Here is a 15,491-nt window from a genome sequence, read left to right as displayed (position 1 = left end):
GGTAATAAGATGTAAAAGCTGGAAGTGGATTTTTTTTGTCTTTTATTTAAAAACATTTTTGCTTTTTTAGTTCTAGGAGGCTTCAAAAACACTTTAGTTCATTTCTTTCTTTTTCAGTGAGCCTAAGTTGTTAAGGCGTGTACATTTTAAAGAATAAATAACATAGGTGTGTGTTGTTAATGGAAAATAATCAACAGCAGTGTGGTGTGATGAAACTGAAAGATTATTTACTATTATTATTTACTGTTGTTTACAATAACATTATTACTTAAGCTGAAATTTTCATCCTGACAGTAAAAAGCGAACTGTGAGAAATTGTAAAAAATAAAGAGTAAAATAACCCTTTATTATGGTTTAATTAGTTCTGTCCTGATTAAATTACTGCTTCTGAACAACCACATATCCCAGCTAGGTCACTCAGGGCAATACATTGTATGACTCACTAGCAGAGGTGGGTAGTAATGAGTTACATTTAATCCGTTACTGTACATTTACTTTAACACTGCTTATCAGGGGGGACAGCAATGTTAGAATATGTTGCAATGTTAGAATATATAATTAGCAAATAATCTATCAGCTTTTTACATTTGTTCTGCCGGACGCAGTTTATGGTAAAGTGAGACTCCTTGTACACATGTTCTAATGTTCTAATGAAATTAGTTAGGCAGTAGAGGTAAATTAGTTTGTATAATTTAAAAAACTGGTTTGGTCATAAAGGGCTGTTCAACATAATTACTTTAGCTTTACTGGTTGATTAGAAAAGTGAGCTAAAGTCATGGAGGAGGACACCTTCATCCAGTAACAAAGATGTTTCTCTGTTTCAGAAGGGTAATTTCATACGTAATTGCTGGCCTAAACCTAAAGAAAATCACTTATCAGTGAGTCTTATCAGTGAGGGTGCATAAAGAATGGACTGTGGGCATTGGGGAAAGGTAATGCAGTCTGATTATTCCAGATTTACAGAGTGATGGGACATCATAGTAAGAAGAAGGGCAGATGAAGTGATGCATGCATCATGTCAAGTGCCTACTGTAAGTGGACGTCCATGACATTAAGTGGATGTCCATGACATGCGGAGTCCCACAAGGCTCAATTCTTGCACCGCTCCTGTTTAGCCTGTATATGCTCCCACTAAGTCAGATAATGAGAAAGAACGAAATTGCCTATCACAGCTATGCTGATGATACCCAGATTTACCTAACATTATCTCCAAATGACTACAGCCCCGTTGACTCCCTCTGCCAATGCATTGATGAAATTAACAGTTGGATGCCAACATTTTCTTCAGTTAAACAAGGAGAAAACTGAGGTCATTGCATTTGGAAACAAAGATGAAGCTCTGAAGGTGAATGGTGAAGCTCTCTCAAGTCAAGAATCTTGGGATGATTCTGGAGACAGACCTTAGTTTCAGTAGTTATGTCAAAGCAGTAACTAAATCAGCATACTATTATCTCAAAAACATTGCAAGAATTAGATGTTTTGTTTTCAATGAAGACTTGAAGGAACTTGTCCATGCCTTTATCACCAGCAGGGTGGATTATTGTAATGGTCTTTTTACCAGCCTTCCTGAAAAGACTATTAGACAGCTGCAGCTTATCCAGTACGCTGCTGCCAGGATTCTGACTAGAATCAGAAAATCTGAGCACATCACACCAGTCCTCAGGTCCTTACACTGGCTTCCTGTAACATTTAGGATAGATTTTAAAGTACTTTCACTTATTTATAAATTACTCAATGGCCTAGGACCTAAATACATTGCAGATATGCTCACTGAATATAAACCTAACAGGCCGCTTAGATTATTAGGGTATACAGTTAGAAATACCAAGGGATCACACAAAGGGGAGGCTGCTTTTAGCTATTATGCTGCCAGCAGTTGGAACCAGCTTCCAGAAAAGATCAGATGTGCTAAAACATTAGTCACATTTAAATTTAGACTTCAAAATCAGTTTAGCATTGCATTTATTGAATGATCATTGTGCTATGTTCAAACTGACTGCACTGTATTTTATGTTTATCTTATATTTTTAACTGTTTTTTATTAGAAATCAAATTTTAAATAGTATTAACAGTTTATTGCAAACTGTTTTTATTTTTATTTAAATCAAATTTAAAATAATTGTAAAAGTTTTATTGCTATTATTTTTTATTTTTTTATGAGTATTTTCTTCTTTTTAATGTAAAGCACTTTAAATTACCACTGTGTATGAAATGTGCTATACAAATAAACTTGCCTTACCTTACTGTACAAGCCTGTGGAGGCAGTGTTACGAACTGGGGTTGCTTTAAATCGTCAGGTCTAGACTTAATAATGTTGTGTGCTCAAAAAATGAAGTTACCTGATGACCTTAATGTACTGAATGATTGTACTGATTTTTACCTTCAATAAATATTTCCTTGCCTGATGGCATGGGTGTATTTCAAGATGACAATGTCAGAACTCATTGGGCTCAAATTGTGAAAGAGTGGTTCAGGCAGCATGAGAGATTATTTTCACACATGGATTGGTCACCACAGAGTCCAGACCTTAACCTAACTGAGAGTCTTTGGGATGTGTGAAGAAAAATTTACACAGCGGCCCAACTCTGTTTAATGAGCAAGCCAAGAGCAATGGTGGCAAGGAAGAACATCCTGAGATGACAATGAAAAGAAACTTTGAGACAGCTGCTTTGTGACAAGGTCCACTGTCAAAAGTCATATGTACTGTAATAACAAATTGCACAGCGCAAATAGCACAGAACGGTAATAACTCCCCACAGCCATGTTCCACAGTCTAAAGGAAAGCCTTCCCAGGAGATTGAAGGATCTTATAGAGGCTTAATGATCATGGCTTTGGAATGGAATATTCAATTAAAGTTACAGGTTTATACAGTAGGTTTGTTTATGAGGTGTCCACATAGTTTTGGCCAGAAAGTATATTAGATCTAATTCTCTCTATGGAACTACATTACATTAAGAACTTTATTAGAAATAAAACTTTATTATCTGCTGCAGCAAGAAATCAGCTTTCACTTTCTACAGCGCTAGTTTATTAGGACCTTTTGGTACTTCTCGCACTAACTCCTTCTCCAAGCTGCTGTGCTGAACCACGCAGGTGTAGTTGTGTTTCTGCAGCTCCTCAGCTGGGACTTTCAGAATGCTTCTCTTCTGGAAGCTTCCATCCTGGTTGGGTAACGTCTCTCTGAGCTCCACGTCCTCATGCACATCCTCTCCGTCCTTCTGCCAGGTGATCATCACTGTTTTGGGGAAGAAACTTGTAGCGTGACACACCACCTCTGAAGAAGGAGAGTGTTTCTGGAACAATGACACCTTGGGACGAACTGCACGACACACAGACATAAATATTACAACACTCTTGTAAGTATTATTCATTAATAAATGATACTAAAAAAATGCATTTTACACATAAAGGAACTAACCAAAGTGTCCAAATTTTTCAGACACAAGTGTCGTGATTTTTTCTGTGTTTATGTATTTGTGTGTCTGTGAGAGAATGTAGTTACAGTAATAAATCACACAATTTACCTTTTCTCTCCAGGGTCTCTTTGCCATAAGAAAGGTATTTCTTTAACCACTTAATACAGATGTTTTTTAGATAGTTCTCCATGCCCTTAATAAAACCAGTATTAGGATCCCACTTGTTCTTGGTGATCAGAGCCTGAGGGGTCGGAGCGATCCAGGTCAGAGTCTTCAGATCAAAGCTGATGAAATCTTCTCCATTATAACCGTACTGTGTGTATCCTCTAGTGGTGCCGTCATCATCGAGCTCACAGCCGTACATTAGCTGTGCTGTGTGAACTCCTTTACACACACACACACACACACACACACACACACACACAAGCACAGAAACAAGCACAGGTTATGATCGAGGTTCAGTTGAGCTCTGTCTTTTTGAAACACCTCACTACACATTTCACTAAGTTATTCACTTATACTGTATTTATATGTGTATGCGTGTGTATGTATGTGTGTGTGTGTGTGTGTGTGTGTGTTTGTGTGTATATATATATATATATATATATATATATATATATATATATATATATATATACACACAAACACACACACACACACACACACACACACATACATACATCATGTATGGAATCATGTATGATTCCATATCATGTATGTTTGGAATCATGTATGATTTTTGTTCCACTTCTCATGTGTACACCACTTTGTATTGGTCTTTCACGTGGAATTCCAATAAAATTTATTCATGTTTGTGGCTGTAATGTGACAAAATATGGAAAGGTTCAAGGGGGCCGAATACTTTTGCAAGCCACTATATATATATATATAGAACCTTTCTCTTCAGCAGGGACAGGGAAGCTGGTCAGAGTTGATGGGAAGCTGGATGGAGCCAAATACAGGGCAATCTTGGAAGAAAACCACAGATTCTCGATTGGATTTAGATCTGGACTTTGACTGGGCCATTCTAACACATGGATATGTTTTGTTTTAAACCATTCCATTGTTGCCCTGGCTTTATGTTTAGGGTCGTTGTCCTGCTGGAAGGTGAACCTCCGCCTCAAGTCTTTTGCAGATTCCAAGAGGTTTTCTTCCAAGATTGCCCTGTATTTGGCTCCATCCAGCTTCCCATCAACTCTGACCAGCTTCCCTGTCCCTGCTGAAGAGAAGCACCCCCAGAGCATGATGCTGCCACCACCATATTTGACAGTGGGGATGGTGTGTTCAGAGTGATGTGCAGTGTTAGTTTTCCGCTACACATAGCGTTTTGCATTTTGACCAAAAAGTCATCTGACCACTTCTTCCACATGTTTGCTGTGTCCCCCACATGGGTTGTGGCAAACTGCAAATCGGACTTCTTATGGTTTTCTGTTAACAATGGCTTTCTTCTTGCCACTCTTCCACAAAGGCCAACTTTGTGCAGTGCACGACTAATAGTTGTCCTATGGACAGATTCCCCCACCTGAGCTGTAGATCTCTGCAGCTCGTCCAGAGTCACCATGGGCCTCTTGGCTGCATTTCTGATCAGCGCTCTCCCTGTTCGGCCTGTGAGTTTAGGTGGACGGCATTGTCTTGGTAGGTTTACAGTTGTGCCATACTCCTTCCGTTTCTGAATAATCGCTTAAACAGTGCTCCGTGGGATGTTATAGGCTTTGGAAATCTTTTTGTAGCCTAAGCCTGCTTTAAATTTCTCAGTAACTTTATCCCTGACCTGTCTGGTGTGTTCTTTGGACTTCATGGTGTTGTTGCTCCCAATATTCTCTTAGACAACCTCTGAGGCCGTCACAGAGCAGCTGTATTTGTACTGACATTAGATTACACACAGTTGCACTCTATTTAGTCATTAGCACTCATCAGGCAATGTCTATGGGCAACTGACTGCACTCAGACCAAAGGGGGCTGAATGATTACGCAGACCCCACTTTGCAGTTATTTATTTGTAAAAAATGTTTGGAATCATGTATGATTTTCGTTCCACTTCTCAAGTGTACGCTACTTTGTATTGGTCTTTCACGTGGAATTCCAATGAAATTGATTCATGTTTGTGGCTGTAATGTGACAAAATGAAAGTTAAAAAGTTCAAGGGGGCCAAATACTTTTGCAAGCCACTGTATACACACACGCAGTGGAACCTTGTAATACAAACATAATTCGGCCAATTCATAAAAACCTAAAAATAATTAATACAAAATATAAAATAAAAGTATAAAATAAATTCCGACAAATGTGTTTCCTTTTATGCGCGCAGACGTGTGTGTGTGCGTGTGTGTGTGTGTGTGTGTGTGTGTGTGTGTGTGTTTGTGTATGTGTGTGAAGCTAAAGAGAAAGGAGGAATCAGACCCCCCCTCCCTTTTCTCGTTTTACACGGTAAACCCTCCTTCTCTTTTATTTACGTTTTACACACACACACACACACACACATTAATGGAAAGACTTTAAGTTAAAGTTTTATTTAACAATTTAACAAGGAACATCGCTAATAACACTCGCGTGAGCACAACAAAATATCTGCTGTAAAAATAAAACAAATTAACCTGCAGTTTACCTAAGAATCACGACATAAAAGTGTTTCTGTGTATAGCAGTGTGTGTGTGCATGCGTGTGTGTGGAGGGCGAGAGTAGGGGTGTATTTGTAAAGGGGCACGGTGTCCAATGACACGCGTACACACATAACTGCAGGCTGATACAGTGAGAAAGAAAATGGCCATTTAACCTCAATAATAAGACTTTCTTTTAATTTACACGCAAACACACATGTGTTATAATAAACAGTACACACGCGCCGTACACACACGTGCTTTCAAACACAAAATAAAATATGTTTTACGTGCACATACGCGGTCACAGTGTTATAATAAACAGTACACACACTTACGGATGTTGATTATACCAGTAAGAGACGAGCACTAAGACCCAGCAGGGGAGACGATTACCCACAATTCCCCAGCGCAAGAGAGAGAAAAAACATTGGCTCAGTTGTGATCACTCACTTGCTCGGCGTCAAAACAAGAAGCACGTGCGTGATACATCATACTCGTAAATCAAGACTTGTTCATTTCCAAGTCACAATTTATTTAAACTCTTTGCTCGTATTGCGGAACACTCACAATCATGTTGTACTGTATTATACAGTATATCTGTAAAGCTAAACATAAATATGATAGAGAAAACGTGTAAGGTAAATAATCAAATATGTATGAAACTTGTTCATTGAGTGTTTTCTGTCACAACACATTACATCATACAGCAATGGCTACCATGGACTATAATGAGCACACTCATGCTCACACTCGCCTGGTAGCTACACTCGATATAAACAGACTTTAATGTCATTGTCAATAGCTTAATTGCTTACACCTGACTTTACCAAACCTTAGTTTTCTTGTGTTTGGGTATTTTGGATATCTAAACCCTATCCTGGTTGTTGATCTTTGGACTTTGGCTTCAATGCTAATCTGCATTTATATCTGTCTGGCATTTGCAGTTCCCCAAAGTTTCATGGTGAGAAAAGACTATAACCAGGTGGTCTGACTCATTTATACATCATTCTCTCCACCTCCCCCAATTCTTTGTAGCATCCACCACTTTAGAAAGCTCCCTGTGTATCAAAAGCAAAGACCAGTGGCTTACCCCCTCATCACGACTATGGCTGCACCATTGATCTGCTACCTGGCACAAGTCCTCAATGAAACCGCATTTACCCACTGTCTCTAACTGAGCAAGAAGCCATGGAGGAGTATGTGCAGGAAGCACTACAACAGGGAATACATTCAACAATCAATTTTCAGGCTTTTAAAAAAAAAAAAAAAAAAAGGAGGGAAAGAAGGGACTTCAGGCATGTATTGAATATTGAAATAGTAGCACCAAAAATTGTGAAATATTCATATTTTCCTCCCCTGGTACCCTCAGCTCTAAAACAACTTAACAATGCTAAAGTATTTTACACGCTTGACCTTCACAGAACATACAAATCCATACACATTAGGGAGAGAGCGATGAGTGTAAAACAGCTTTTGGCACCCCTGAATGGCTGGTTCCCAAAAAGGATTTTGGGAAATTGTTTTTCCTACCAAGCCATTCATAGTTAAAGTATATGCTTCAGAATTCGAAGTGGGAGACATGCTTCCTCACAGATTTTGACAGATTCTTTGTCTCATCTCCACTTTATTAAAGAGGAAAAATCTAGCCCTGAAACTATTCTGCCATCATCATGCTTTCTATGGATAAAGATAGAGAGATAACTTGTGTGCAAGGACTCAATGTCCCTAATAGAATGTTTGTTCCTGCAGTGGGCAGAGAACAACTTCTGCTATAGAGGACACCCAGGCATCCAGAAAGCGTATCTGTTCAGGTCAAGGTACTGGCCCAATATAATAACTGATATAAACAAATGTGGTGCATTGCATATGCACAAATGAAGGTCCCACACAACCTAACCCTCTAGCAAGCTCATGCCCCTGCCCACCCCACCATGCCCCTAGCAAATAGTAGTAGACTTTATCAGAGACCTCCACAGACCTTTTTTTTTTTATTTTATTTTATTTTTTACATGCATTCTGTTTTTTATATGTATAACTTTGGTATAACAAAGGACATTATAAAAGGCATGGGTAGCCAATTCACTCCATAAGTCTGGACCAGTTTTATGAAGAAGCTGCGGGTCTCAATTAGTCTCACATCAGGCTATCATCCACAAGCTAATAACCAAACTAAATAATCAAACCAGGAAAGTGTTGCATATCTGAGAAGCTATTGTTCTGAAAACTAAGGAGAATGAACCCAATTCTGCATATGGGCTAAATATGCCACCTAGATGATGCTCTTTCAGGCCACACTTTTCCTCAAAATCTCTGACAGTTGATGAATAGTTTATGAAAAGCAGAAGGGTCTGGGAGATCACACACAGACATCTAGAACAGATGTCCAGAACCAACTAATGGTTTGCAGATCACAGCCATGCTAAAACACCTCAGTATCAGCCAGGGGACTGAGTGAGGCTCTTAAATCAGGACTCCATAACCTTCCAAGGTTTAAGAAACTTAATTCATCTGGTACATTCATCTCTACAGAATCCTGAGCCGAGTTAAATGGTGGTCTTTCATAACAAAGCTATGGTCTTGCTCATGCTCTCCTGGTTCTAATCAGCTACACTCTATTTTTATTAGTTTTTGGAAATTTTGGATATTTGACTCTATTCTGTTTGTTCTACTTTTTGCTCATTGATCGACATTACACCTGTCACTGTTTATGATACCGTCTTAAATTTTGGATGTATATCTCTGCATTATTTTAAGCAAAGACACATTATTTAATTATATATATATATATAAAATCTGTATTTGCATCTGTCCAAGCTTTTTCATTATCTGACAGTTTGCATGTGCTATTGAATGTGTGTGTGTGTCTGTGTGTGTGTTTACCTTTAGTCTGATTAAAGCGCTGCATTAGTACACCCACATTGACTTTGAAGGTCTCCTCAGTACCCTGACTGATCTGTGTCTCACTGCTCCAGTAATTTTCTCCCACCAACTTCTCTATCCACTCCGTCTTCGGGATCATGCTCCTGATCTTACTGTCGTAGTAGTTAAACTGCTGTCCATCCACCTGACCCACAATGGTGAATTCTGGGAAATTTATTCCTGGTGTAACTGCAGTGTAGATGTACTGCAGAGAGTGTGTGCCTGTAAAATAAAACGGATTTAATGAAACAAAAACAGCATAGGTTACCGTGTAAATGGTGTATGAGTGTTTAAACAGCAGAGCACAACCCATATAATACACATCCTGGCCAAAGCAGTTTGTCACAATTAAAGGGCTGGCATCAGACATATAAGGGGGAAAATGGATTGCTGGAATTGCTGGATCGGGTTAAAAATGTCCAAACACATTATTAAAACCAGGAAGTATAGAGCTGAAACAGGAACTTTATAGAAGAAATGTGGTCGGTAAAACATATTGAATAAGCATGATCTAAGGTTACTTAAACACTTGGTGAAGACGCATGATTGATTTTTTTTTTTTCAAATATTCATACACCGTTTGCAATCAGCAAGACTTATCAGGAAAAAGTCTTAAGTTTGTAAGGGAGTGTACAGGGACTTTATTATCTGCTGCAGCAAGAAATCAGTTTTCAATCTCTACAGCTCTAGTTTATTAGGACCTTTTGGTACTTCTCGCACTAACTCCTTCTCCAAGCTGCTGTGCTGAACCACACAGGTGTAGGTGTGTTTCTGCAGCTCCTCAGCTGGGACTTTTAGAATGCTTCTCTTCTGGAAGCTTCCATCCTGGTTGGGTAACGTCTCACTGAGCTCCACGTCCTCATACAAGTCCTCTCCGTCCTTCTGCCAGGTGATCATCACTGCTTTGGGGAAGAAACCTGTAGCGTGACACACCACCTCTGGAGAAGGAGAGTGTTTCTGGAACACTGACACCTCGGGACGAACTGCAGAGACACAAAACAAATTGCAACACTCTATCAGATTTATTTATTTACAAGTAATACTAGGAAAATTCATTTCACACATGAAATAATTACAGAAGTGTATCATGGTCTTTCCTCCAGTGAAATAATCTGTGTGTGTGTGTGTGTGTGTGTGTGTGTGTGTGTGTGTGTGTGTGTGTGTGTTATAGTCACATACTTTACCTTTCCTCTCCAGAAGCTCTTTCCCGTAAGACACATACTTCTTTAACCACTCGTTACAGGTGTTTTCCAGGTAGTTCCTCCAGTTATTATTATGACCAGGATTAAAATCCCACTTGTTCTTGGTGATCAGAGCCTGAGGTGTCGGAGCGATCCAGGTCAGAGTCTTCAGATCAAAGACAATGAAATCTTCTCCATCATAACCGTACTGTGTGTATCCTCTAGTGGTGCCGTCATCATCCAGCTCACAGCCATACATCAGCTGCAGTGTATGAACTCCTGTACACACACACACACACACACACACACACACACAGTTTATTTTTACAGCTATCAGGATCGATGTTAGCATAAAATGATCTACAGTACAACAAGTTAATGTTCTGTGTGTGTGCGTGTGTGTGTGTGTGTGTGTGTGTGTGTGTGTGTGTGTGTTTACCTTTAGTCTGGTTAAAACGACCCATTAGTGTACCCACATTTACTTTGAAGACCTCCTGAGAACCGTGAGCAATCTGTGTGTTTCTGTTCCAGTACTCTGGATCTTCAGCATCATTCTTCAGTATCCACTCCGTCTTCGGGATCATGCTCCTGATCTTACTGTCGTAGTAGTTAAACTGCTGTCCATCCACCTGACCCACAATGGTGAATTCTGGGAAATTTATTCCTGGTGTAACTGCAGTGTAGATGTACTGCAGAGAGTGTGTGACTGTAAAATAAAACACATTTGATGAAACTAAATTGTAAAACTATTTTCAACTACAAATCCTTAACTCTTTTGAATAATACACTGCTATACCAGCTAAAATGCCTTTACAGCCCAAATCGGCAACAACTAGTTTGCTATTAGCATCCTTAGCTGTTCGGTTGTGTAGTGATACATCCTGACATGATGCATCGTTGTACAAAATTTTGACAATCTGCACAACAGAGATGTGTTTCTTATTTTGAACGCTGTATAAGTGTTCTATTAATTATGCATCTAATGCAAATGTACTGCGTAACACTATAGATCAAAATCTGCACAATCCATATAATACACATCAAGGACAAAAGAGGTTGACAGAGTTGGAAGTGCATGCATAAAAAATATATAGGGGAAAAAATGTAGATTGATAAAAATGTCCAACACATTATCAAAACCAGGTCAGAAAAACTTCATGGATGAGCAGGATCAGGGATCACTTAAACACAGCATGAATAAACCACATTGCTAAATAAATCAAAGCTACAGTAAATTAAATATTAATGTGTGTGACTTTTTATTGCTGGGGAGTGTATAATAGAGAAATCACTGAATCACAAAGATCAACCTACATTACAGATGATATGGTTACACCACCATGTTATAAGACTTATAAGAAAGTGGTCACTAACAGCACTAATCTGTGATCCAAATGTCCAAGAAAGAGGTCGTGACATTTTAGCCAATGTGTCAGATCTCCTCCTGGTTAAAATGATGCCTCGGGTGAAGCAGGGTCTTCCTATTCAATTCCATTATTGTGTAAAATTAATAATTTTTCCAATGTGAATGTGTTTCTCTCAGTCAGTTCAGTCTGTAGACTTTCATAGCTGTTAGTCCATCACCCGGACACAGAGAACACACAACAAGATGAACACACAGACACATGTGATGATGTTTTTGCTAAAACATTTGTAAAAATAATCCACTGGTGGAACAGTAATTCTGCTTTATCACACCTTCCTATATAAATCCTGACCTGAAGTGTGTCATTCCTTACATATATCTCACATGAACAAAATACAGACGTTATTCGGGATATTAAATCACTCTTACCTGCAGATGTCTGAAGAAAACTACTCATGAATAAGATCAGGACTTCCATGAGATCAGAACTGAGCTCCATTCCTGCAGAGTTTAACCAGAGTTACTCTTTATGTGCTTCTGTAGAGAATTCGTTCTGCTTTCATGCCCAGCATCTGCGAAATCTTGATTATGTGGTGTTTTTTTTGTGCTTTTCGTTCCAGATTTATTTCAGTTCAGTTTTAATAATAAAAAATAAACTAAAAACAGGAACAGAAACTGCTGATCCAGATCAGGGCTACTGCTGTGGAGATCAGCCTGCTAATAAATAAATAAATAAATAATTAAATAAATAAAGGAAAAATGCGTTACTGTAATGTACTGTATATAAACAGAGATTAAATCATACTATGGGGTCCGATGGAACTATAACAAATCTGTCTCCACCTGTCTCAACATCAGCCCTGATTCTGTCCCTCTGATTTAGCTGTATGTCTCCTAATCTTCATCTTCTACATTCACTTCAACTTCTTTTTCTTCTCTCATTTCCTCATTTCTTTCCTCTGTGAACCTTCTCTTTCTCTCTCTCTCTTTCTCTCTCTCTCTTTCTCCCTCGTGATCTCTCCGGCCTGCTCACTTCTCCTTCTGTATTTCTCTGCATACTGTATCTTCCTTCTGTACACACATAAAACACAAAAACACATCATGTTTCATCTGTTTACCAGATCTTTCATTGCTAACAACATCTTCATCTTTAATTGTCTGTGGAGTTCTCAAACATCCTTGGTTATCCCAAAGGGTGCTGTTCAGTGGCATTCATGCTTGCTTAAAATTTAAATTAAATGTTTTAGTGCTCATCTAAAAGCCCTCATGCATGTCATTAGGTGTGAATAACTGCGAAATCGCCTTGGGAGTGCATATGTTAAATATTTAATATTATATCTTTGTAATAAGTGTGAGGTGTAAAGTAGCACATTTTCATGAATTACTGAGCTTTCAGTGATAGACTGAACAGGAGGCATGTCTTTAGTTTGCAAGTCATCTTCAGCCTGAGATGACCAAAACTCTGTACTGTATTTATACAAACCCTTACAGCACCTCCTAATGTGGTGGCGTAGTGATTAGTACTGTCGCCTTGCACCTGAGTTCAATCGCATCGGGTGCATGGAGTTTGTGTGTTCCTTAGTTGGACTACAGAGGTTTCCTTGATGCAAGGAATAAAGTAGATGAGTTATTAATTGTAAGATATTTAGGGCATTTGGTGAAAGGCCTAAGAAGTCACTGCCCCAAACCCAATGCAGAGCATCCTTAGAATAGAACCTTGGAAAAAAAAAAAAAAAAAAAAATATATATATATATATATATATATATATATATATAATTAACTAAACAATACAAAAATGGTTGTGTGAAGTATCTACCAAACAAATTAATGTATTTTTACAAACAAAGTGCACTCAAATACTACAATGTTAAAATGATTAAAACAATATTCATTAAAGAAAATGTTACAATATTCATGAAAACCAGATTAACTTACATTTATCATTAAAAACTGTTTTTACATTTTAATAATTAAATATACATTTACAATAACTTAGGTAATGTTTTGTTGTAGAAGTACATTTGGCTTACTCTCCTTAACAACATTGCTTAAGTTATTAATGTACAATAGTCATTCATGCACAGCTTTTATAAGATATCCCTCAGCATCCCAGCATGATTAAGGTCTGGACTTTAACTTGGCCATTTTTTTTTTTTATCTTTAGCCATTCAGATGTTGATTTACTGATGTGCCTGTAATCCTGAATTAGTTTAAGCTTTCCCAGTTTAAACTTCTGCATAGAGGGCCTCAACAATTAGTATAAAGTCTCATGTTGTCTCAATGATTGCAAGTTTTTTAGGTTATGTCATCATCACACCTCCATCACCATGCTTGACACCAGACGTGACGCATGTTCAGAGTGTCTAAATGTCTCCACCTTGTTCTCCTCAGTTTAAAGGATAGTGTTCAATGATTTTTCGGTTTGTCATTATGTCATATTGTTTTGGGGGTAAATGGGCTTTTCCATGAAAGCTATACTTCTGCAGTCTGTTTCTGATTGTGCTATCATAGACATAATCATTTAATGCACATGCAGAGGCATGTAGGTCATGTTATGTGGCTCTGGAGTTTTTTTCTTTATTTTATGAGCATTAAACTAAATTTGATGGGATGTGCCTCCTGAGAGGTAAATAGTAGGATAACCTGTACTCAAGGTGGTGTGGACCCACATTATTACTCGATCTCAAAGGTGAGAAGAAACCGACTTTTTTGCCATGGGACTACAATGATGGTCTGTACAAAACAGGACTTAAGCAGGATGTCTTCTTGTTCTTCTTTTTTATGGGTTGGTGAATCAGCCTTGGTGTTCTTCTACCCTAAACAGTATGAAATGTTTGGTCTACTGTGCTTGAGAAGAGACATTTGGCCAATCTGAGATATTTAGGATTTCTGTGACCAGTATAATCAAGTAATGGATGTTGGGCACTTCCACACAGTTCTGCCACTCCTTTACATCCTCATATTTGATGTTATTTTTTTAAAAGAAGTAAGCAGCTGGATGAAGCTTGGACCATATCTTAAAACCTCTAAAAAACTGTCCAACCCCCAAGTCCCAGGTATTCACATTTGATTGACTGGGCAGTCATGGGGGTCTATTGTAGGCATCCTGTTCTTTAGCAGATACTGTATGTGAGAAGAGAGGTAATTGAGATGAACTCCAAAATAAAGTAGAGGCAAAATTGAGCAAATTCCACACAAAAAAAAGAAGAAAAAAATGCTCTAGATCAGTGATTAAGTGATAAATAAATAAATCAATAAATAAATAAATAATGTTAAAAAAATTAAACTCAGCACAAAAAGGAGTTAATTAGTTTGTGGCAACAAACCACAATCTACCACATTAAAAACAGGCCATTTCTGTGAAGCTGTGCATTCTGTTTTTTTTTTCTAACCACAAACCTTTCATTTTGTACAAGCTCTACTGCTGCACCAAAGTGAAAGACTCCTTGATATTTCCCCACCACAAGGAAAACCTATACTAATAAACTAAGCCTAAAATGTCTTTAGCATTTGCTACCTTTACAGTACATAATATAGTAAAACTATCATTACCACATAGCCTCAAGCTTTTTTTGCACCTAAAACCACAAAATGTTTCCCTTCATTTAACATTGCACAATTTTTAGCACGGATTGTTTACAGTAAATACCTTAATCCTACATGGAATATTGCAGCTTCCTTTTAATGCAATAAGCACGTACGGCTTTGTTAGTGTAAACCTGCTAACACTCAGATAATTGTAATGACATGCAGTGCAAACCTTGTGCCATTTTGGAGCCAGTATGACAAAATCTAGGTCGTTACAAAGTAGGTTGACCCAAGCAGAACATCTATTTTTTTTTTTTTTTTTATCATTAAACAGGGGTGGTTGACATCAATAACACGGTCATGAATAAAACCACACTTTTCTGTACATTTCTCACACCACTTCACTGCTCAGAGAGACACTCAACATTTAGATCTTTAAATAGCCATTTCCTTTAACCATTAACAGAAAAACAGACCTG

General features: G+C 38.1%; 1 protein-coding gene across 1 annotated transcript; it reads right to left on the bottom strand.

Moving 5' to 3' along the window:
• Window positions 1–2,960: 2,960 nt before the first annotated feature.
• On the bottom strand, window positions 2,961–12,069 carry LOC128509131 (patr class I histocompatibility antigen, A-5 alpha chain-like). The gene is made up of 7 exons (XM_053480715.1): window positions 11,913–12,069; window positions 10,557–10,823; window positions 10,121–10,396; window positions 9,638–9,919; window positions 8,898–9,158; window positions 3,526–3,801; window positions 2,961–3,320 (listed from the first exon to the last, which is right to left on the bottom strand). The coding sequence occupies exons 1-7, from the start codon at window positions 11,980–11,982 to the stop codon at window positions 3,016–3,018; spliced, it is 1,737 nt and encodes a 578-aa protein (XP_053336690.1). The 5' UTR covers window positions 11,983–12,069; the 3' UTR covers window positions 2,961–3,015.
• Between the last annotated feature and the right edge of the window lie 3,422 nt (window positions 12,070–15,491).

This window comes from Clarias gariepinus, chromosome 21 (genome assembly GCF_024256425.1).
Source record: "Clarias gariepinus isolate MV-2021 ecotype Netherlands chromosome 21, CGAR_prim_01v2, whole genome shotgun sequence".
In the NCBI taxonomy this organism is placed as follows: Eukaryota; Metazoa; Chordata; class Actinopteri; order Siluriformes; family Clariidae; genus Clarias; species Clarias gariepinus.
This window is presented reverse-complemented; position numbering and strand designations above follow the sequence as displayed.

Bases quoted from the DNA above. Each gene is read 5' to 3' on its own strand.
- LOC128509131 (XM_053480715.1), bottom strand. From the start codon at position 11,982: ATGGAGCTCAGTTCTGATCTCATGGAAGTCCTGATCTTATTCATGAGT. The intron at 10,397-10,556 runs GTAAACACACAC...GTGTGTGTACAG, and splicing joins TCGTTTTAACCAGACTAAAG to GAGTTCATACACTGCAGCTG. The intron at 9,920-10,120 runs GTAAAGTATGTG...GTGTCTCTGCAG, and splicing joins AGAGCTTCTGGAGAGGAAAG to TTCGTCCCGAGGTGTCAGTG.